At 42.9% G+C, this 22,304-nt stretch overlaps 6 protein-coding genes and 2 non-coding genes across 9 annotated transcripts; 4 read left to right on the top strand and 4 right to left on the bottom strand.

Annotated features, from left to right (window-relative positions):
• Window positions 1-80: 80 nt before the first annotated feature.
• Trnag-ucc (transfer RNA glycine (anticodon UCC)) lies at window positions 81-152 on the bottom strand. Its single transcript has one exon. It is a non-coding gene; the product is annotated as a tRNA-Gly (tRNA).
• A 444-nt stretch (window positions 153-596) lies between these two features.
• LOC128299018 (UPF0415 protein C7orf25 homolog) lies at window positions 597-1,990 on the top strand. The gene has a single exon (XM_053034852.1). The coding sequence runs from the start codon at window positions 740-742 to the stop codon at window positions 1,919-1,921; it is 1,182 nt and encodes a 393-aa protein (XP_052890812.1). The 5' UTR covers window positions 597-739; the 3' UTR covers window positions 1,922-1,990.
• A 574-nt stretch (window positions 1,991-2,564) lies between these two features.
• LOC128299017 (ran-binding protein 16) lies at window positions 2,565-8,924 on the bottom strand. Of its 2 annotated transcripts, XR_008287289.1 has the most exons (14): window positions 8,911-8,924; window positions 8,071-8,157; window positions 6,206-8,001; window positions 5,965-6,109; window positions 5,612-5,895; window positions 5,348-5,538; window positions 5,060-5,271; window positions 4,840-4,978; window positions 4,679-4,756; window positions 3,929-4,133; window positions 3,728-3,847; window positions 3,572-3,659; window positions 2,841-3,427; window positions 2,565-2,733 (listed from the first exon to the last, which is right to left on the bottom strand). XR_008287289.1 is itself a non-coding variant. In XM_053034850.1 (13 exons), the coding sequence occupies exons 2-13, from the start codon at window positions 8,071-8,073 to the stop codon at window positions 3,419-3,421; spliced, it is 3,270 nt and encodes a 1,089-aa protein (XP_052890810.1). In that variant the 5' UTR covers window positions 8,074-8,157; window positions 8,911-8,924; the 3' UTR covers window positions 2,565-3,418. The 2 variants fall into 2 exon arrangements, 1 of the variants encoding a protein (XP_052890810.1); XM_053034850.1 differs by having other exon boundaries at window positions 2,565-3,427.
• Trnaq-cug (transfer RNA glutamine (anticodon CUG)) lies at window positions 4,329-4,400 on the top strand. Its single transcript has one exon. It is a non-coding gene; the product is annotated as a tRNA-Gln (tRNA).
• A 778-nt stretch (window positions 8,925-9,702) lies between the features above and the next one.
• On the top strand, window positions 9,703-11,086 carry LOC128298845 (cathepsin B-like). The gene has a single exon (XM_053034643.1). The coding sequence runs from the start codon at window positions 9,995-9,997 to the stop codon at window positions 10,997-10,999; it is 1,005 nt and encodes a 334-aa protein (XP_052890603.1). The 5' UTR covers window positions 9,703-9,994; the 3' UTR covers window positions 11,000-11,086.
• An 8-nt stretch (window positions 11,087-11,094) lies between these two features.
• Window positions 11,095-13,081, bottom strand: LOC128298844 (cathepsin B). The gene is made up of 2 exons (XM_053034642.1): window positions 13,003-13,081; window positions 11,095-12,309 (listed from the first exon to the last, which is right to left on the bottom strand). The coding sequence occupies exon 2, from the start codon at window positions 12,304-12,306 to the stop codon at window positions 11,296-11,298; it is 1,011 nt and encodes a 336-aa protein (XP_052890602.1). The 5' UTR covers window positions 12,307-12,309; window positions 13,003-13,081; the 3' UTR covers window positions 11,095-11,295.
• A 393-nt stretch (window positions 13,082-13,474) lies between these two features.
• LOC128309973 (very-long-chain 3-oxoacyl-CoA reductase) lies at window positions 13,475-19,514 on the bottom strand. Its single transcript, XM_053046493.1, has 4 exons — window positions 18,613-19,514; window positions 15,794-15,840; window positions 14,726-14,801; window positions 13,475-14,636 (listed from the first exon to the last, which is right to left on the bottom strand). The coding sequence occupies exons 1-4, from the start codon at window positions 18,764-18,766 to the stop codon at window positions 13,924-13,926; spliced, it is 990 nt and encodes a 329-aa protein (XP_052902453.1). The 5' UTR covers window positions 18,767-19,514; the 3' UTR covers window positions 13,475-13,923.
• A 1,820-nt stretch (window positions 19,515-21,334) lies between these two features.
• Window positions 21,335-22,298, top strand: LOC128297017 (uncharacterized). Its single transcript, XM_053032567.1, has 2 exons — window positions 21,335-21,409; window positions 21,474-22,298. The coding sequence occupies exons 1-2, from the start codon at window positions 21,347-21,349 to the stop codon at window positions 22,224-22,226; spliced, it is 816 nt and encodes a 271-aa protein (XP_052888527.1). The 5' UTR covers window positions 21,335-21,346; the 3' UTR covers window positions 22,227-22,298.
• Window positions 22,299-22,304: the final 6 nt, after the last annotated feature.

Below are 22,304 nucleotides of genomic sequence, written 5' to 3'. Positions count from 1 at the left end.
TCCCTTTTTACAGGAAGTGTGAAGTGCGTCAGAGGTATGGAAGAAAATAAAAGTTCTGCTGGAGAGAAAAAAAGTATTTGTGCGTCGGCCGGGAATCGAACCCGGATCAACTGCTTGGAAGGCAACTATGCTGACCATTACACCACCGACGCACGTCGTGAAGGGGTACCTTAGATGTGTACTTGAAGTTCAACTTATTTCCACGGAAAACAACTAAAGTTTTCCGTTTCATTCGAAGGGGCAACATTTATATTTTGATCTCATTTGGAAAACATATAAGTCTTTAGATTTCCGACATCAATCATAGAAGCTATTCTTTTTTTATAATGTATTTTCACGCCTATTTTGGCAGAGGCACGATGCACAAATCCCAATTCTTGAAACATATTTTGAGTAACAAACAAAAGCAGATATCACACGCCGAAGGATATAGTGCAGCACCCTTTTAAAGCCATGGCGTCTAGATAGCATTGTTTTTCCCCTTTTCGCAATCATATGTTCGCTCTTGCAATTGCACAAACGCGTTTGTACTAAACGTCAAATTGACAGTGGCACAACAAACAAAGGGTACTTAAATCAAAACTAACTCTCCAACATCCAGTGCTTAGCCATACAGTATCTGCTCATTACTCGTTGAACGAATTAGCAGTGTATTTATGTATTCATTCATAGGCAGTGAAAATTCGTAGTGCCGTCCGTCCAAAAGGAGCCTCCCATTCATCCGCTCAGACAAGTAACGATGCAAAACAATGAACACACTATCGAGGAGTTGACGCAACTGGCCCAGGAAAAGATAGACCTTGGCGAAAAGCTGCTCAAGAGCCTTTCCCAGCGAAACTCCATCGAGGGTGTGAAGAAAATTCAGAAGAAAATCAGTCAAGAGCTAAAGTTTCTGAACCGCGTGAAAGCGAATCGAACGGTCACCATCAATCACATTCTTTGCAGCAATCTAACCCATTTTGGTTGTCTGGTGGATTGCCTGCTCGTCAGCGCCGACGTGAAACATGTTGACTATCCGCTCCCGGTCGAGGATCGCGCCTGTCCGTTGCGAGTTGATATCGTTTGCGATGGGGGTGCCACTTGGATCAAGGTGATTGCCCGCAACCCCAAATCGCTCAGCGATGCAGTGTACGGACGGACGAGCTATGGCTCGAAATCGATACTGGAACAGGCGGAGGAGTACGTTCAGGCTGCCTGCAACTTTCCCTACATGTTCCGACCACCGACGGTAATTTTTCGCTTTCTGAGCAAGCTAGACAGCGAACTGATCGAGGAATTGCAGCGAATCGGCGTACGGGTGGTGATACTGACGGAGGATTTAGACGAACAAGCACACAACAATGACGTGCCGGCGGCAAGTAGCTCTTCCTCCCTGCCGGAAACCAATCCAAAGGATGAAATACGATTGCTTAATGTGGACGTCACCACGCTCATAGCATACTGTAGCGCCATGACCAACGGATCCGCTCGTTGGGAATTCAAGCAACCCCTGCTCTCTGAACAGGCCCGCTGGGAATGCGAGAACCCCGTGAAACCGGTGCTCGATCGCTTGTTTGAAGGCAAACGGTTGATTTGTTGCCAAACGGCCTACGATTCCTTCCACGACATCCTCTCGATACTAGGCGGTGAGCAAGAGAAGGCCCGTGCCAGCGAACTGTTCAATCGTATTCACGTCCTGCCCGACGTACCGCTCGAGCAAGCCCCGAAGGAACTGCAGTCATTGAAGCTCGGCGGTAAGATACGACCACGAAGCTTGCAAGTATTTGCCTTTGGACTGTACCATCGAGCTGTAACGATTACCTCCAACGAAGGATTTACACGTGCGGCCAAAATGCAGGGACTCGAGGTGCCCGTCTTCCTGCACGATGCCAGAGCGTTGACTGAGGACAAGGAACGGACGGCTAAAGCACTGCCCGAGTGAGTCTGTGATCGCTGGAACTGATCGACCAACGCATAGAGTAAACACACAAACAGTCAATAAATAAATATGATGAACTAATTTACAGTTTGGGTTTTCGAAATGTTTTGTATACAAAATCAAGTGTTCCGATGATTGCGTTTCTCATACATGCGATACATCACCATATACTGTGTTCGTGTATGTATAGATGTGCACAATTAAATTTCTCCCGGTTGTCTTCTGCACTGGAACATAATTGCTACGTTTCATCAAATTTCTCATATTTCGTATTTATTCATTCTTCAACTCACATTCTACCATCTGTATTCGGTTTGTGGTTCCTTTATACAACATCACCTGCCAACTGGAATCCGATTCCAGATTATTCGATCGTTTGCGCTAGTTGTTTTGTTGTTGTTGTTTGCTTCCTGTTGTTGTCCCTTTGTTAAGAGTGCAACAGTCGTTGCTGGTGGTTGTTGAGCACCTCCGACTGTCGGTTATTTGCTTTGAACGTACCCTCATATACATATTAGCGCAGCACTTGATTTCTCCACTCCAAAATATAAACTGGTTTTCTCCTGTATAAGAAAATGAGATGCTTTTGCGGGGAGTGATGCTCAAATGGAACCGATTGTAATGGTTTAAATAAGAACTGAAACATTCAAACGCGATCATTACGGTTTATGGTTATGCACATTACGAAGGATACACTCTAATGAAAGCGACTTATTAGCATGCGCTTACACACCTTCCTATTTCCCGCTTGCCATCGATTTTCGATTGGTTTGTTGTGTATGAACAGCTAATAATGCATTGCTCTTAAATTATGTATACTATAGAAGAGAAGAAAAAAACAGGAATGTGGTGTAGCCATTCCAATAGTATGCAAATAATTAAAATATGGAATTAAAAAAAATGTGAAACACGCAACCGTACTCACAGATCACACAAACCAACACCAAAGGGGCGATTGGCTACGCTTCGTAGGGCGGAAGAAGAACCAGCCAGAAACACCACCGATATAACAAATCTTCTCGAATGGTTTTCACAAGTTACCGATTTCTTCCGTATATCGACTATAAAAACGACGAAAAGCAGTGCCTATCATGGTACTAACAGAACAATGATTTACCCTCGCTCTTCGCTTCTTAAAGGACCAGATGTTCAAACGGAATTTTGTTCATAGCTACGCAACTCCTCTACGTGACGCACGTTACATTGTACGCTGCACTCTTTTTTCGATTTTGGTACAAAAAAGGTCAACATTTCCCTGCCGGTTGGCGACGACGATTTCATTCCTTTTCAGTGCTGCGTGTGTTACACTGAACCCATTTTGCGACATACGTTAATCGTATTCATTTTCCTTATGCTACGGTGTGTAACGACGAGTAGCTTTCCTATCCATTGCTTATACAGCAACTAAACATCAAACATGATAACATTGTTCCGTTCTTGCATCTCGGGCTCAGTCAATGTGATGTATAGCTGTTCTGCAACACTGACTAAGTGCTCCTCGTTTTAATCGTCCTGCAAATAACAATCAGAGATGAACCGTTGTAAGAATACATTTGACATTCAAGAGAAAGGCACATAACTAAAGTTGTCAAAAGAACAGATATGAAAGGTGTACAGCTACCCAAGCTATTAATCATATGAAGCACAATACACTACCATTTCGTTTGTCGTGGAGTTTGGTTGCGGAGTAATCTTAAGAGATGCATTAACGTCTCGGCGGAACTGCAACAGGTTTTGCGTAAATCTGTAAACATTGTAAAACATGATTAGTTTTCTTAAGCATCCGATTGTCAGTAGCTAGAGGTTACGCACTTGTCCCGATTCTGAGTTAGCAGGTTTCGCTCGATGCCATCCATCAACACATCGAACAGTCGCGCTATGTTCTGTTGTTTTGCCACGGGTTGGGATTGGATGAACGTTTCACGGATACGTCTGTAAAAGAAATTAATTTGTTTTGTCACATAAAGCCATAACATTAGCAGTTAGTCCCATACTGATCGGAATCATTCTTACCGAAAGCAATCCTCGTACAATAATATTAACACGAGCAACGGACGGGACATGGACCAATGATGTTTACAGTCTTCGAACATAACTATGTTCATCATGCTCGATAGCAAGCCCTGCAGTATTTCGGGGTGTAATTCCATCACTTTCAAAAACATATTGTTTTCCGGCGGAACTGCCTGGCGATGCTTCTTGCTCGGGAATGTAGAAACTTTGGAAAAGAAGTAACGATGTAATATTGCACTTTGAGACGTTTGCGGACAGAGTTTGTTAGATTATGTGGCACGAATAACACGGTGCAGCATTGGAAATATTCGTACTCAAATTTTATCGCCATTGTATCAAACTAACTACACAAGTACTGTCATTGGTTAATGTACGAGAATAATTCGGCCCTCCCTAACAAGGTTCCATGGTGTAATGGTTAGCACTTTGGACTCTGAATCCAACGATCCGAGTTCAAATCTCGGTGGAACCTGCAACAACAACTTTTTTTCTTCAACATTTTTTTCATTGCATTGCTCACGTCGGTGTATATATATTTTCCAGAAGCCATAAGAGAGATTTCAGATAAATTTACGACAAATGGTTGCTGTATCACATCCATTACGTTCATTATTACACGTCATGTTTATACACTCTCGGGCACCACCCATTTTAATTAGTCTCATATATAATTCTGCGCTTATTACTAGTGTAAAACCCCGATTCCAAAATTAATGAGAAACGATAAATGCAACAATAAATAATACTCACCATTCAGTTGCAGTTGTTTGAAAATGTACGTCACAATGTGATCCAACGTTTGGCAACACGATGAACAAATTACGGTTTCTATAAAAAAAGGATTTGGAAATCAAAGATAAATTAATTACATAGTCTGGTTGCGCGCCAGCAGCACACACCACACAGCGTACCTAATGCATTCAATCCTTGGGATATACTTTCTAGAATGTACAAAAATAGCGGTGGTTCCAGTGTGGACAGGTATGAGATGTGATCCTGGGCTAAGCACTGTATAAGCGTGTAGTAAGATAACGATAGCTTCGGGTAAACCTGTAACAAAATAACCAAATCAAATCCAACCCCTGGTGTCACATATCGCTCGTAAGTCTTATTTTTGTTGGTAGTGCTTACTAGTATATCCTCGTGCGGGATGGTCAATATCAGTTTGGCGGTCATGTTAAGCACGTTGTCTAGCGCGTTGTCTCCGTACAACTTGAACACGCCAAAATTTACGTAATTTCCGCTGAGGATTTGTTTCAGCATTTGAAAGCACACCGAAATTCCTTTCAGCTTCATCGGGTACATCTGCTCGCTGGGCACATTTAGCGACAGCATGCTTTCACCTGTGTTGTGGAAGCAGTATAGAGCAATCACAGATACAATTATCATTCACCAACATCCTGGACGGATTCCTCTTACCGTAACAACAGATCAACTTGGACGTTTCTCTGAACAACAGAATGCCATTTGGACTAGAGACATCAAACAGCAAACGCTGCGATCGGTTGTAGACTAGTTCGGTGAACAATTTCAGCACAGGCGTCGTAACCGTGGGATCGTGGGCCCACATTTGCACAGCGCGAATTAAAATAGGCGAATAATCCGGATAGCTAAAATACGAACAAACATACAGCAGTCCACATAAATGATATTGTAGTGGCACACAGATTAGTTGGAACTTACATCCAATCAAAAAGCATCATGTAGGGTATTTTAGCATTAAACGCCAATGCCAATCCTCGTAGATCACGCGACAACCCGATCAACTCCTTCTTTGCTTCTTCGCTTGGAAAGTTCATCATTATTATGTTCTCGATCGTTTTCGTGAGCGGCATCATGAAAGTGTTGAACCGTTCCACATCTTCTCCGAGATCCATCATCAGCAAACGGCCAAGGCAAGTGTAGAACATGCTACGGCAACGTGTGGCCGCCACCGTACCGGAACCTAGGAACGAAAAATGTTCACGCTGCGCACAAAGATGCACCAAAGAATTAGAAAGGTTTCGGGTATATCGATCAATGGCCGAGCGACTTACCGTACGATTGTTGAGCATAAACTGAATTTCGTCTAATTTAATAAGCTTTCGTACGGAAGAGCAGATTAAGGTCAGATCGTTCAGCAATGCAAGCGTCTTTCGTAGGACCGATTCCGAGTTGCCTAAATATTTAAGATTTGTTATGCTGCAATGAATGGAAAGAAGAAACACAAAGTGGTGAGAGTTATATGACTGACAAGCACTCCGAAACGAGCCACGCGTGTTTAGGTGAGAAACTCACATCTTCCGGCTTGTGACCGTCAGCATGGTCATATCGTCATCGCTTACTCCCAGTATCTCCGACAGGCGGGGGAACATTTTCAACTTCTGCATGTGCTCTGTGATGTAGATCCTGCGTACATGCGCTAGGAAGTACATGAAGGCTAGTTCCAACTTTTCGCAGCCACACTGGGGCAGCCGCGAATCCGTTAGCGTCATCAGCTGCAGCACTCGAATGATAATGTCACACTCCAACACGTCATGATCGTCGAACGAGGGAGTTGCGATACGGCCACCGATCGAGGCGCCAATGATGTACACTAACCACGTTAGCTGTCCTTCGCATATTTGCAAATCGATATGATTTGCTGCAGATGGACTGGACAGTATCTCTTGGTATCGATTGGCCGTTTGGTCGAATAGCTGCACCAGCAGGGCACAGGTTTTATCGTACTCACAACGGCCAATGGTAGCAAACTGCTCCAACTGCTGCTGTACCATGTCTGTATCATCTACCGGATCTTCGAGCCCTTCACGCACAATGACTGGGACGGCGTCCAGTTTGGAGGTAATGAATGCTTTCGTCACTTCCGGTGTGTAGGTTTCTAGGTAATGCGGTTCCGGTGATTTCACGTACGGTAATGACGCGATCAATCGTTGCCATAGTGACAGCAAGTAATGAATGCTGTTCGGTGCCGATTGCCACATTTGCAGTGATTGTACCGTAAACTTAGCTATCAGCTGAATTGCTTCCGGATAGTTTTCCACTATAACCAGTTCACTGAGCTGATAGTTGGATTTTAAGCGCGCCAACAATCGGCAGAACTCATGATAGTTTTCGGGATCGCTCAATCCGTGTGACGTTTTGAGAATGTCGGTCGCTCCTTTTACCAACTTGGTGAGAAACTTAATACGCTCCGGGTTGCTAAAGATTGAGCGTCGAATCGATGTAATCTGCGCCAAACAGGACAGCGCCAGGCTAGATAGATGCGTTGGCAGCATATGGTATAGATCGAAGAACAGTTTCAACGAGTCGGACTCCGAGTCCAAAAAGGCAGGCCGCCAGTTGGTTGGAATCTGCACCGTTGCGATGTCATCCGACGACTCATCGGCCGTGGCACCAACGAAATCGTAGCTCAAGCAATTCCGCGCCAGCTCCAGCAGATGAGTGAACAGTCCCTGCTGGGCTTCATCGAGACAGTTTTGGTTCTTGCATACGCTATCCTTCGCCTGACTAAGCAGCGTACAGGCTAGTATAAAGATGTCGTAAAGCATTTTGTCACGGTACAGGCTCGTAATGCGGAGGTGCTTGGGAAAGGTGAGATTGCATGCCGCTTCCGATTGTTGGTTCATCTCCACTGTCAGTTGCGACAGAATTTGAACTCCTATAACGCAGTGTTCTACCGAACCACCCAAGAACTCCTTCACATCTTGCAGGATGTTTTGGAACACATACTCGCTATCGTACATATCAATCCAGCAGAGTTTGGTTATCTTGACCAGCAGCGAAATTAAGGCTTGGATAACGAATGGCTGCAAATTCGGACGGGTAGCTAAATAGTTAAGCACGTAGTTCCGTATGTCCACACGTTGCTGCATCCGCAATACTTGTATATTCTTCGTCACCAGCTTGGTCAGGATGGTCGTGGCAAACAGCTGCGAGAAGCTCGAGTTTGCTCGGTCTAGCAACGTTTGGCACTTGGAAAGCGCGTCGGGGTCATCCTGGAAGTGGTACAACACCTTCTCTGCCTCGACCCGTCGTTGGGCATCTCGGGATTCATAGAACTGCTTGCACAGTATCTCAAGCAGCTCTGGCTCCTGTTGAAAAACGATAAAAAAAAATGAATAATGTCGGCATCGCCAGTGCTCTCGGGTTTCATTTTTTACCATCGCTATCAATTTCAAGTTCTCCGGTACGACAACAAAATATCAGTCACAAGTTTAAGATTGGTCTGTCAAAATGATGCCTCGTTCCTGTTCAAATAGAGATAAAAAAAATCACGATCAGAGCATACTGATTTTGCAATGGGTTTCATGAATATTCCTGCAATTTTGCACTAGGCACAACAAAACAATTTAAAATTCCTGTTGTTTTTGCTCCTGTCTTGCAGAGCGACACACTTCTGTATGAGTGTGTTTGTGTGGGGAAATATGTTTTTCCGAACACGCGTCTTCCTATTTTTCACTACACAATCGAAAACACTATGAAGATTCCTAATTGAGGTGTTGACATATTGCCCTTACTTCCATTTCCCGCGTGAGGATTTGGAAATAACCGTAACGTAGATATGGAAAACAAACAAAAGTAACATAAGTAACGAAGCTAATCGAAGAAGAAAAACAATTCGTCAATCATATTCCTCATTCGCCGGCATAGATAGGCGAATACGCCTAGGGTTGAAGCATCGCACAATCAACACCACCACCATCGACAATGACAGAGGCCAGTGGTGTGTGATGACAATTCATGTTACCGGCAGACAAAGTGCTGCTTCCAGCGAATGATACGATACAAAACGCAGCAACAGTACCACGGCTAATTGCCGAAACAACCATTTAAGGCATCTATGCAAAATCGGTTCAGTAATGCAAGACTTCCAATTTTCCGGTGCGTCGTAGCTCTGCGACTTGGAATTGGCACCCCAGATAAGCAGCACTGTTATGGGCTTTTGCAACCCTGTTTTTTCGTGGAAAAGGCGTAATGGGATGATTTTCCATTGCACGTACACTTTATGGCGTCACTCCATCGAACGAAATACGGCCCGATTCGAACCGGCTTAATGTGCGCTTGATCCGTCGTAGTATGATGCTATCAAGTTAAAACTTCAACAATTGCTTGTTTTTCCGCAGTGTGTGGTAAATATTTTACTCCTCCTATCGCCGCAATAGCTTCTGCATACAGGCAAACATACAGGTTCGCTTTTGGAGCGAACCGAGGTGACTACAGAAAATGAAACAGTGAAATAGCGATTTTTTATGCCGCCATGATGAAACAGACCGTACGTCACCGGACACTGATGGTAGCAAACTACACTGTACTGATGATATTATTCGTTGTAGTTACAGTTTGTGAAGTGAACTGGATGCTCAGAATATTTGATTTAACATTTTCCAAATGCTAATTGATACATTGCTGTGAAATAAAAACTGGCGCCTTCGGAGGAACCTGTATGTCACATGGTAAATTGTCAAACATTTCCAACGTCTATGTACACCTTGAATGTGTTATACAAAACGTCAACGAGTATGGCCGTGGAAACCCCTCTTATTGTACAATTTGACGTTTACGTTTCATTTCAAATAGTTTTTGAAGGTTTGAAATATTCGTTTCGCTGAATGGCGGATTCTCGATCTCCGCAAGTTCGAATACAGTGTAAAGAAAAAATCTGTTGCACTGTCGATAAGATTTAAATCAGATTGTAACGCTGACCTATTGATTTTTACTATGCGTAATCAAGTAGTTTAATTACTAACTCATATACATTTTTATTGCTTAATTACCGGGAGGATAGATCGATGGAGACAAACAAGAAACAAAAAGGCGAAAAATAGTGTTTACAGCCTCTGCAACGACTACTACTACATGCTCCAATGAAAACCGCTACGAATAACACTTTTTCTCTTTATTATGAGGTTGTTTTCAAACTTGCCGATCATTGACCCGGTTTATTCGATTATCGATACTGATAATCATGTGGATGGACAGCGATAGCCACAAGTTACTTTCATACGGAGGTTCAATCGTGGTTCTTCTCTTAAAGCAGCAACACTCTTATAGTCGCTGAAAGTTTTTCTAAAAATCGCAAAGAAAATGCAATCGCAGTTCGTCGCACTGGTGACGGTGCTTTTATCGTTTTGCCTTGTGTCGGGAACCGAACGGCACGGTCAAGATCCGTTCAACGATGAATTTCTGCGCCGAGTACTTGCACGAGCGCGCAGCTGGAAACCAGACACAAACTTTCAATCAAACGTCCACTTCCACACTTTCCGATCGCTGAAAGGCATCGGAGATAGTAGAACCGGATTCAAGGTACCGATCAGACGGTATGAATATGTGTACGACATCGACATTCCCGAGTCGTTTGATGCGCGTAGTTACTGGCCAAACTGTGATTCGCTGCGTGAGATTCGCAACCAGGGTACGTGTGGTTCCTGTTGGGCCGTCGCTGCTGCCAGTGTTATGTCCGACCGAGTCTGCATCCATTCGAACGGTACGAGTAATGTAGCGCTAGCCGCCGAAGATCTTATGGGCTGCTGTGCTGATTGTGGCAATGGGTGCAACGGTGGCTTCTTGGACGGAACCAGCTTTCAGTACTGGGTGGACGCAGGGCTAGTGAGCGGTGGGGCGTACAACTCAACCGAGGGCTGTAAACCATACCCATTCAAACCGTGCGAATATCCTTTCCATGAATGTCACGTGGAAACTTCGCCCAAGTGTACGCACCACTGCCGAGATGGAGCTGATCGACACTATTCGAAGGATAAATTCTTCGGTAAAGTGGCATACAGTGTGACAAGGGACGAACGTGTCATACGGTACGAAATAATGACTAACGGACCTGTGGAGGCCGGTTTCGACGTATACGAAGATGTGCTGCTGTACAAATCCGGAGTTTATCGACACGTGTACGGTGAGAAGATCGGCAAACATGCGGTGCGCATCATCGGATGGGGCAAAGAAGGTGGACTTCCCTACTGGCTGATCGCAAACTCGTACGGCGAAGATTGGGGAGATCACGGATATTTCAAGTTTGTGCGAGGATCCAATCACTTAGGCATCGAGTCGAAGATCATAACTGGTCTGCCGAAAATATGAATCATTGCGAACATCAATCGTAATTTCATCAATCCTTCAATCCACAGAAACATTATATGCATGCAATAAAAATTCTTTCATGCTAAACTACTCTCTTCGTGGGTGTTTGATAACCGAAAGCGATACTGTCCCATTTTATTTATTATCAAAAGAGAAGATACATTCATGTTAATAGATAAATCAGCCTCTTTACGCTGATAAATTTTACTTTTGCTTCGCCACTTCCAGGAATGTATGTAAATTGGGGCGATATGTTGGCGATGCGAAACCAATCGAAGCTGATAGACCTATCGGCCTTAGACCTTAGGCAAACCGGCCGAAATGGAACTTTCAATGCCGAGATGATCTTCTCCGCGAAGGATCTTGAAGAAACCATTATCGCCCCAGTCACTGTTCCACGAGTTAGCAATCAGCCAGTACTTGGTGCCATTTTCAACGCCCCATCCCAGAATCCGTATGGCATGGCCGCCGAGCATTTTGCCTGTCACGTGCTGATAAACGCCCTCTTTGTAGTGCAGCAAATCTTCGTACACGGTAAACGCGCCCTCTACCGGTCCGTTGGTCATGATTTCTTTCTGGATTTGTGCTTCATGGCGTTGGATCGAGTACGATGAAGCACCGAAGCGTTTATCCTTCTGGTAGGGTACGCTGTAGCTCTCCTGGCACTTCTTCACACACTTCGGTGTCTTTCCACCTTCGCCCTCGCAGGATGGACGCGTTCCGTTGACGTGATGTTCGCACGGGGCAATTGCGTATGGCTGACAACCCATGTTCGATCCGAATGGTCCACCACTCACCAAACCCTTTCGCACCCAGTAGCTCCAGGCAGCGCCAGGGAATCCTCCGTTACAACCGAAGCCGCAGGTGTGGCAGCAAGAGACTAGATCTTCGGCCGAAAAGCGGAAATGAATCTTACCTGCCGAAGCGATACAAACACGATCCGACATAGCCTCAACAGCACCGAATGCCCAGCAGGAGCCGCACGACCCTTGATCACGGATTTCGCGAATCGTCGGACAGTTGGGCCACTGTTCACGGGAGTCGAAGTTTTCCGGCAGATCGTCTGCGTCGGTCAGCTCGTGTACGAATTCTGGCTCTCGGAATTTGTCTGCATCCGGGTGCACTCCCATCAAGCCACGGATGTATCGGAGGGAGGTATCGGGATGGAAGTTTTGGCCAGCTCGCCATGTTGTAGCTCTTGTGTTGATTTCTTCGATGAACTTGGCAGAAAGTGGGTATTTCTTGCCAATGCCGGCCGCACTAGTGCCGATAGCGACAAGCGCTACGAGCACCAAATGGAAAAACATTTTCTACAATAAAACACAGTCACGAATGTAATTATACTGATGCTTCTGAGTTCGTTGTATAGCAATGGCGTCCAGCGGCAAACTAAAGATAATATGGCATCCAGTTAATCTGAGTGAAAATAGCTCATACACTGAACCAGGCAATGTTTGTAAACGCTGAATCAGCAAACATCAACAAAGCCTTCGAGAACGAAGGGAAGCACAGAAGTGGACCAGAAATGCGATAAGAACGTAATTGATGGAACTGGTTAGTATCATCATCCGATCGGAAAACAGCTTCGCACAACAGCTTTATGCTATCAGCTGGAGAAGCTATACAGTTTGGCTGATTTCCGAACCTTTTTACCTTCCTTTGTGTTGCAACATAACCTACTTGTTGCTGTTGCTACGCAATTCGTTCCGTTGTCTTTGTTCATTTTTTGTTCGCAACCGCTTGAAGCGAATCGAATTAAGGAATCATTATTTTAAAATCTTTTCAAACAGTACTGTACTGTACTGTTGTTAGAGTTACAATCGTGCATGGAAATAATTTTATTCGGGACAAATTTTTGAAAACATGAAAATATACAAGGACGTAGTTACATATGCAAAGGTTCATGCTCTTTACAAAGGCATTTATATTTTAGTTAGTCTATAGCTTGGATTGCACATGAAACTGGGCGTTTAGTAAGTGAATTCTTTTATTTCAATACTTACCAATTGCGTTGCTTCGTGCTTTGGTTTCGTTATTAGATTAGCGCTGAATATTGACTGCAATTGAATGATTCGTTGCGGAACGTTTTGACAACGCAGGAAAGAAATGACATTTGGGATGAGCAAACAGACATACCCAATGACAAATCAAGCAGATTCCATCATTTACTGCGTCCTAAAGGACGGCAGATTGACGCTTCTTGAATATGCTGTATGACGATTTCGGCACCAAACGGTTCAAACATCCAAACAGAATAAGCCATATATATTTTATATTTTGTGGTTCTTTAATTCGCGATTTAAAGAACATCCCCTATATCTTGAAACATCTTGTTCCTTTGCAACAAAATTTGTTCCATTCTTTGCTCAACATTCCGGATTATTTTCGAGGTCGAATGATCATATTTTAACTAAATCGGGCAACGGTCGTTTCGGAACGCGAATTGGAATTCAACAAAAAAAATGAAATTGAAGATGGGTACGTATTCAGACAAGATTTTATTTAGTTTATTGGGGAACAACATCATATTGCTATTATAACAATTTTGCGTTGAATTATATAGGCTTCGATTGTTAGAAGATTTGGAAATAATGTTACTTATTACACTATATTTGCACCTTCCATTTCATGCAACCTTTTCCCTAAACCGGACTAGGATGCTTAGCTTAGGACAAGTAGTGAATTTGTTTTCTGCTTTTGTCAGCTTTTTCGCATTGATCCTTAACCCCATTCGCCTTATCGTTAAATGCCCAGCCGGTTTGACTATTTCTTTAACACTACAACTAAACCTAGAAACCGCTCATTTGTTGGGCATTACTTAGGTCAACCCAAAATGCGTATCAGTTTCCTACCAGTAGTATCGTAACGTTCAACAGGACACCAGTCGTCTGTCTGTTTTCATACATCCTGCTTTGTTTGAATTTTTACGACGACGAAGCGGTTAGTTCTGTTGCGTCAGTGGGCGCAGATGATTTGGTTGTCGACTTTTTCAGTGCTCTTGCGCGAATGTTTTGCATAGTGTTTATAGTAAGCTTTTCCATCAAGCGTGGCGAAACAAAGCTTATCATGTTGATGGCTAACTCTAGCAAAGCGTGTGGAAAGTAGCCTGTAGTTTGGCGAGTGTGACCAAGCGTATTAATTGCGCTAGCTACGAACACTTTTGGCGAACAAGCCATCCAAGTGCTCTTCCGAATCTTTGACATGTTGGTAGCTACAGGTCCTGGCAGAACGGATTGCACCACAATATTGTGTTTCACATACTCTGAGGCGAGATCTTCGGAAAATTTATCCATGTACGCTTTCGATGCAGAATAGACGGTCAGCAACGGTGCGGGAATGACGGCAGAGAGCGATGAAATGTTAATCACAACACCAGCATGCCGTTTCACCATGCCGGGCATAACTAGCTGACACATGCGTGTCACTGAAAGAATGTTGCAGCTGAGTAGATTCTTAATGAGCTTTTCATTGTTCGGCAATTCCAACAGGTATTCCGGGTTCGCATAGCTCATGCCGACATTGTTCACCAGCACACCGATTTCCATATTCTCAATTTGTTGTTGGATTTGTGCGTAAATTTCGGACCCACTTGTGAAGTCAGCGGCAATAACCATCGTGCGCACCTTGAATTCCGTTTCTAGGGAGATGACAGTAACAGGAATTGCGTGGTATTATTATTGTGTAAATTATATAGTTGTCGAAAAACGTTAACGATAGTATACTTACCAATTTCTTTAGCCACATCCTGGAGCTTCGAAAGCGTGCGACTGATCAAAATAATGTTGAGACCCTTTCGGGCAAGCTGAAAAATCCATAAGTATGTTAAAAAAATTAACATTACCACTAAGCTCACTATTCATAAAACGAATTGAAAGTTGTCGATCTTTGCATCTATCATGATCATTTAGAGTGTAATCTGTACTACAGTGCGACTTTCTCCATTAAGGTCTCGCAATAAAACTAACAAAAGAAAGGCAAGACGTTTTCAACGTGTGGTTTCAGGTGCAGATTTAGTAACGATGATGTAAAATGAATCTGTTTGCTCTTCCCATACTTGCACTTTCGATTACGATGTCCCTAGGGCCCTGAGTTTAGTATATGCATCAGTTTATGATTGAAAGCAAAAAAAAAACACTTGAGCGCGGTGGTACTCAATCGAATCGAACAGTGCCTTTGAAATTGCTTCCGACTGACCCTTACTGCGATGGAAGCCACAAAAGAAAAGAAAACTCATTTATGCAACTCATTGTTGACCGGGTTAACCACAGCTGTGAAGCAAAAACCGTTGAATTTCTCTTCCATTAAATCGTATAGCTTTTTATACGTACACGTTGACGGAATGAACCTTGGAGACCCTCCTCAAGACGCTCTATCCTATGTTTGTCTAGGTTCGACAACACAATGTCCACTTTATGTTTCTTTGTTGGGAACAAAACTCCAAAATTATAAGCACATCTGCTCAACAAAAAAAGACAAAAAATTATTCTCCTGCCACCAAACACCTTGTATATGAAGAGCAGATAAGCCTCATCAAATCTTTTCGCTTGGTATTTTTGAATCAATCATCAGAAATCGGTACTTTCCAGCTTTAGCTGCGCTATTATTTCTAAATCGTTCGATACTAACGGCTGTTGCGTGTAAATGATCGTACGATCAATCTAAGCCAACGATCATGTATGTGCGCACTTGATTTTTACTAGTCAACCTTCACAAGCGCAACTGCATTTCTTTCCGCGTTCCTCATCTTGCGGAGGATGGAAGGGTAAATGCAGTGTATTCTGTCACGCTACTTACCGCCTGAGCGTAAGCTTTTCCTATGCCATCGGTTGCACCGGTGATAACTGTAAAGAGGGAAAGATGAAATATTAGTACAACAGAAACTATTCATGATGGAAGGTATTGTGTTTTAACCCGTGTTAAACAACCATTTCTTCACAGTGTTTATTGTTTCAGGAGAAACCCTTTTTGAGAAAGCAAAAATCAAAACAAAAATTTGAAGGAACACAAACGATAAAACAGATAATAAAACAAACGAAATACAAAGCAACAAAGCAAAACATTATTAGCCCAGACCCTTCACTAGCAATTCATCAACGCTCTGATCAAGAGATCGTGTACACATGATCAGTTTCGTTTTGAAGGGCACAATTTCGCACCCACGATTTGAGGTCATCGGGCGTGCTTGCACACACCTAATGATTATTGAAATACACCGATCATATGACGCCGACACCACCAGGTCGATTCTTCCAGCAGAATAGATTAGCAGCGTTTGACCTTCTCGCACTGGACCATTAAGTGACCAGTTGTTTTTTTTCTTCGTCCATAAAGGCGAATGATCTTATGTGGATCATCGGTAGGTACAGATCCCAGAGCAATAAGCTCCTGAAGGTGGTTCGTCGTTTCAATGTCAACAAGTTATATCCGCCTGCCAAGGGTCAGTAGTATCTTTATGTAAGGGTGAGAGAGTGTTATCGATGCCTGCAGTTGCACACGATTGAGGGTCGATATTATAATGGCCTCAGTAATGTGCAGGTTTATAGACATTGATCTGCCAGTTGCCCGTGAAACTATGACGGAAGACCAAACGATCACTTGCAATGAAGCTTCACACAATACCTTTATCATGCATGCTTCTTGCATCTCTTTTCATAGTTTGAACATCCCGATCTGGACGGTTTGAAATCTTTTTATTATATTCCTAATATTTCCATTCTATATTTTATATTCCATTTCAAGCTTTGGTGAGCAAATATTCTAACGCGAGTTCTTTTTCGCATGGCCCGAACGTCGACGATTCTGTTTATCACGGTCTGTTCCCTTCTAACAAGAACTTCAACTTGAAGTGTGTGGTTTTGTTGATTTTTCAAATCATGAAACGAGAAGGTGCTGTTCTTCCCGGCTCGTGATGGGGATGACGATGGTTAGCAGGAAGATGGTAATGGGAAGAACAATAATAAATTGACGCAATTACTAGCGTACTATTATTCTCGGATTTGCTATCTTTTTGCTTCTTGAAACATGTTTCCTATGTGTTGTGTTGTTACTGCTCGAACTACGAACTAAATTTTGATGTGCCGCAGTTGGGATGCAAATGACATAGTCCGTCATGATAAGCACTTTTTAAAGGAAGGTTGTAAAGGTGGCAAACGTGAGCAGCATAAGTCAAATTCCGGAGAGTGGCTTTTTTGTGTTAATCCTACTAAAGGTAGAATTGCTAGGAAGAACGTCAAGAACTTTGAGTGCCATCAAACCTAATTAGCAAAACATACAACCGGTGTATTTACGTCGACAATGCCGGTGAACGTGAAATGACCAGGCCTTTCATTCCAACACAAAAATACATCCTCGGCGAGCAACTTCAAAATATCGTAGAAAACCGGTTTTGTTGGTAGGAATTTTGGCCAAAACTGTAACTTTCTTTTTTCCCCAAAAAAATACAAAATGTTAACTCAGAGACCTCACTCGTTTAAGACTCGTAGACGTTGGCTGTCCGAATCCCAAAAGCCTCAGATAGCGATCAGCGCCAAAAAATGCCTGTTCGCCGGTAGAAATAGTAGCGCAGTGGTTTTATAACCGGTTATTTATTTTATGCCGAATGTAATCAGTTTCGCTTTCGTGACTCCCAGCCACTGCGCCGGAATATGCACCGGAAACTTTGACGGAGAAAACACCCAAAAGCTATATCCGTTGATGAGCCTTTCACGGTGTTACGTGATCTTATTCGGACCAAACTATTACAGCTAAACCTGAACTACTGATGCTACGGTAAATCTAATCGTTCCCAAAGTTGTTAGCAAATGCGTATAAATGTATAAACTATTATACTTTTTATAATTAGTATGGTTTTTCTTATCTCTTGTGTTTTGGCGGCCTTTGCTATTTTAATAGATTAGCATTGTAGAAAATTTTACCAGTTTATGTGGCTTAAACTGTTGCGGGGGTCGCAGCTTAGTTTTTGCACAAATTTCAGTCAATGGTTAAACCTTGCCAAACTAAAAAAAGTCGACGAAAAAGGATAACCCTCCACAACGATGCTGTCACGCGAAGTGTTCATTAAACTAGGATTGTAATTATACCGTAGTTCAAAAGTATCATAATTACAAAAAAAAATCTGGTGCGGATAAAAGACATGTTATTATTTCACGATTTGACTTCGCAGCATTGTCACTAAAACATAACAAAGCTTACAACACTTAGGTATAGTTTCGCCACTTATTGTCAGTCGGGCTTATAGACTTTTGGAAAAGCTATAGATTAGCGGGCTCACCCAGACCGGTTTCATTTCCTCTCATGACCTCCTGATTCTGGTTAAAAATTGCGAATTGAATGTATTCCATTTTGTACTGTAGCTACGATATCAAGGAAGGCAAGAACTGTAATATACTATTTAAAAAAATACGCACGAAGCAGACAGGGGGATCTTGGCATTATGTGACACCCGACCACCACGGGTGTACGGATCAGGAAACGAACACGGAATCGAATAAACCAGTTTCACTATTAATACCTTTCAATTAACGGACAAGTTCTAAGGACATGCTACGTCTCACAATACAAAACGCACAACATAACCTGCGGCAGAAGAAAGCCATATTGAATGGAATACTCACGGGCCCATTCGCCGGTCTTTTTCAGGTTAATACGGCAGCCGAACACCTTTGGACCGATAAGGTTTTGATAAATCCAGGGGAAAACCTTACGCAATATAAAAAGCGACACCAGAACAGCACTGGTGCTGCCAAGAACACTCGAAGCGGTGACCATTTTCGGCGGCGGACGTTGGCTCGTCCGAAGTGGGATAGAGGGTTGAATTGTAAATTCAGCAATAAGCGCAACCTTTTCTTGCTGCACCAAAGACACCGGATGTCAATAGAACTGTGAAGCAACGGGCCCGACTAAATCACGCACACGGCACTGGTAAATACGGGAATATTCCACGTTCCGGCGAGAACACAACACACACTAAAGCACAGCGTCGGACGCGCACAGGATCGACCCTACACGAAACCCGTCTATCGCGAGCTGCGAACGACGAATAATCTTGTCTGGTCGTAGTAGGCACTGGAACCGATGAGTTGCAAACGCTGCGGTGGCCGGGGGTAAACTGTGGTGCGGTTACCGGCGTTGTTCGAATCACACCGTTTCCCTGTCGCTGTCGCAGGTGAGGTGTGCAAATAACGTTCGTATTTTATTGATAAGCGCTTCGTCAGCAACGAACTGTAGCTTTGGCAGGCAGCGATTTGTTCGAAATTTTCCCTGAAATATGCTTCCTACTGGCGCAGAGGGCCTATCGATCCAGTTTCCAGCATTGGACTGAACTTTCTTTGGGTTAGGGTGGCTGTGTCACCTCCGTTTTGTTTCGATGCCTTTGTTTGCGTTCGCTTTCACCCTAGTCTTGCTTGTGTTACGCTGTTTAAGCTCCGCATAAAACAAAAGCGAGAAAGGCAAAATTTGATTAATGTCTCGGTGTACGCTCGACGTAATAATTGTAATTTCACGGTAAAAGTTTACTGTCGCTGAACAAAACAAGAACAGAAGGAAAGTGAAAGCCGAGACCCAAGTACCACAACTGACTGAGAACGGTGTATGCGTAAACTGTCAAACTCTATTTTGCTGTTCTGAACGACAAACATTATCTATGTTGCATTTGTCCGATATCTTTATTTTCCTATTCATTTACCTTATGCCATATTTTAGATACAGAACTCAATAATCCTACTTGTTTTACGTTAATTCTTTTATCTATAAAAACTGTCTAAAAGTTATATATCTTCAATAGTAATCTTATGGGGTTCTCTTTTCCATTGTGTATGTAAACTGTAAGCCAACACAGTATCCTCACTTAGGTTGCTGATTGATTTAATTCGTATTAGTTTTCTTAAAAGCTCGCATAGCGTAGAATCTTTCGCCGTAGCAATCACTCTGTGGAAAACCTTCGCTACGTATGCGATAGCAGTTGTAGCTTTTTGTTGTTATTTTTCATTGAACTTGATCTACTGACCTTGAATGGATAGAGCGGTTCACGATCAGCCTGGGCAACCCAGCTGGAGGGGAGAATGCGAATATGCAAGGAAAGAGAACCGCGCAAAGTTGAATGGTCTCAAAGAAGATTACTTTCGCTTTCAGTGTGCTTCTGTTGGAATTATAATTAATACTTGATCATTTTAAGGATAACTTTTGTTACTTCAATTGAACTTTTCATGGGTTTTGATACATTACTCTTATTCACTGGAATAAAGTACAGTGTTTGAACCAAGTTAGGTTAAAATTGTCTCTGACTTAGTTATGCTCTGACGTGCTCAGCATTGGCCTGATAATGATCAATGATCGCTGTTACGAGTGCCTATCTTCCTGATTTTTGTACTTTAATTGATGTATCTCAAATCGTTTATATCCCAGTAGTTATAAATTCACCTCTGATGGAACTCGAATTGTTCACCAAACAAAGCAGTTGACAGCTTAAGTTGATTCTCAAAATGGTTACGTTCATATTTAATTGTTCTTTGCAAATTTAGCACATTTTATAATGCTGACGAAAAAAAAGTCATCTTATTTATTCGCCGATGCCGAAAGAACGATCGATGCCGATTTTATACGCTGCAATTTGCAATAGATTACCGTATTATCTGAGCCTGGTCGATACATATGGTTAAATTAGGTTGTGCTGTAAGTTTTATCCACAAAAAACAAAAGAAGTAACCAAAATGTGCACAAATGATCCTTAAGAATGAAAATCGCAAATTTAACCATATTGTGACGTTTTCATTCAGATTTGATAGAGTGTGGTGTTGCTGTCTATATGTTTGAGTATCCAAAGGCCAGAGAGTAGAGTTTGAAAGTATGTATAGGCCAAAGTATGGATTTGGAGCATGGTAGAATGATTCAAGCTATGTTGGACATTTTTTAATGCAGCAACTCAGATAAGTCATCGGTAGTTACGGTACCAATCATTCAACCGCTTCAACAGAAATTTATATGATTAAAATCAAATGTCTTAGGGCCTTTTAAGTTTCAATTAACTTGTTTTCCAAAAGCTTGTATCTATCAGTTTGAAGTGTTTCAGATGTTGCAGATAGTAGCAAACGGTCTGCAGCGGCCAAACACGATTTGATTTCAAACATTTACCGAAGTTACACAGATACCGCCTGGCAGTATGCAATTCGCATAACAATTTGCCAGAAGACGTTAGCACACAGCACAGTTCACCATCACAGCACCATCAATACAACTGGCGAAGTGTTTTCGGAAATGATCAAGTAACCTTTGAGTTGGACACTGACTAGGCAGCTTTAAATCTGTATCGTTTCCTTATTTCATTAAATTTCATAAGATCGTCTGCTGAAAATGGCTGCAAATACGGGAGCCAAAATTTTTCGTGAATTTTTTCGGGATAGCCCCTGCCGAATGGTAAATATTAAAACCCTTATAAGTTCTATTGTTTCGAAAGTAACACTCATTGTGAAATTTGTAGGCATATCTTTTAAAACCCGGAGAAGTATCTGCACCGAGACCGTTGTCTGCCAAAATTGTTGCGCGGCCAAAAACGGCCCCAAATCAACTGTTGAACCGAACTGAAGCTTCCCCTGTACCACTGACTTTGGCGCGACCCGTTTCACGACTTGATCGTTACGTAGAGAAGGATGTACCGAAAGCGACTGCTTACTTAGCGAAGCAATCTCCTCCATCTTCGTTGCCGAAGAATAATAAAAAGAAACCGATTACGGATTCCATGACAGCTCGCAAGGATACTTTCAAGAAGCATCGTACTACTAGCTCCGGTGTTGGTGAAGCGAAAAAACTGAATGCAGTTAAGAATCGTGACCCACAGCCACGAAAACCGGGCTGCAAAGTGTGCTTACCGGACGATCCAACCGGGTTTCTGCTCAACGAAATTGATCACATTCGCGACCGCATACTGGATCGTCCGGACAGCATCAGCTGTCGACAGGCGATCGCACTAGCCCAAGATATACGCAACCGGGTCGACGCTATAGTTCTACCCGAGGGGAACATTGGAGAACGTGAGACACGCATAAAGTTCATCGGTGGTCGTGTGGAGAGTTTCGGAAAGATGCCAGAACGAAAGCGGAAGTCAGTGACGGATACAGTCGATCTTACTACTAAGCGAGTGAAAAATGTAGTAGACAAAACGGTCATATCATCACCATTGGGAAGTTGGATGCGACTCGAAGAGCAACGAAAGGATTTTAAGCATCAGCGATGAAAATTAGTGCCCTACAATGATGTAATACCATCGGTCGGTTACACATCCGCGAAAGGTATTTAAAAAAACATTGAACAC

The sequence above is a fragment of the Anopheles moucheti genome, chromosome 2 (genome assembly GCF_943734755.1).
Source record: "Anopheles moucheti chromosome 2, idAnoMoucSN_F20_07, whole genome shotgun sequence".
Taxonomy (NCBI): domain Eukaryota; kingdom Metazoa; phylum Arthropoda; class Insecta; order Diptera; family Culicidae; genus Anopheles; species Anopheles moucheti.
This window is presented reverse-complemented; position numbering and strand designations above follow the sequence as displayed.

Bases quoted from the DNA above. Each gene is read 5' to 3' on its own strand.
- LOC128299018 (XM_053034852.1), top strand. From the start codon at position 740: ATGCAAAACAATGAACACACTATCGAGGAGTTGACGCAACTGGCCCAG.
- LOC128299017 (XM_053034850.1), bottom strand. The intron at 6,110-6,205 runs GTGAGTTTCTCA...CATTCATTGCAG, and splicing joins ACGGTCACAAGCCGGAAGAT to CATAACAAATCTTAAATATT. The intron at 5,896-5,964 runs GTAAGTCGCTCG...CTTTGTGCGCAG, and splicing joins TTATGCTCAACAATCGTACG to CGTGAACATTTTTCGTTCCT.
- LOC128298845 (XM_053034643.1), top strand. From the start codon at position 9,995: ATGCAATCGCAGTTCGTCGCACTGGTGACGGTGCTTTTATCGTTTTGC.
- LOC128298844 (XM_053034642.1), bottom strand. From the start codon at position 12,306: ATGTTTTTCCATTTGGTGCTCGTAGCGCTTGTCGCTATCGGCACTAGT.
- LOC128309973 (XM_053046493.1), bottom strand. From the start codon at position 18,766: ATGGTCACCGCTTCGAGTGTTCTTGGCAGCACCAGTGCTGTTCTGGTG. The intron at 15,841-18,612 runs GTGAGTATTCCA...CCCTCTTTACAG, and splicing joins AAAGACCGGCGAATGGGCCC to TTATCACCGGTGCAACCGAT. The intron at 14,802-15,793 runs GTAAGTAGCGTG...TGGATTTTTCAG, and splicing joins GAAAAGCTTACGCTCAGGCG to CTTGCCCGAAAGGGTCTCAA.
- LOC128297017 (XM_053032567.1), top strand. From the start codon at position 21,347: ATGGCTGCAAATACGGGAGCCAAAATTTTTCGTGAATTTTTTCGGGAT. The intron at 21,410-21,473 runs GTAAATATTAAA...TGAAATTTGTAG, and splicing joins GGGATAGCCCCTGCCGAATG to GCATATCTTTTAAAACCCGG.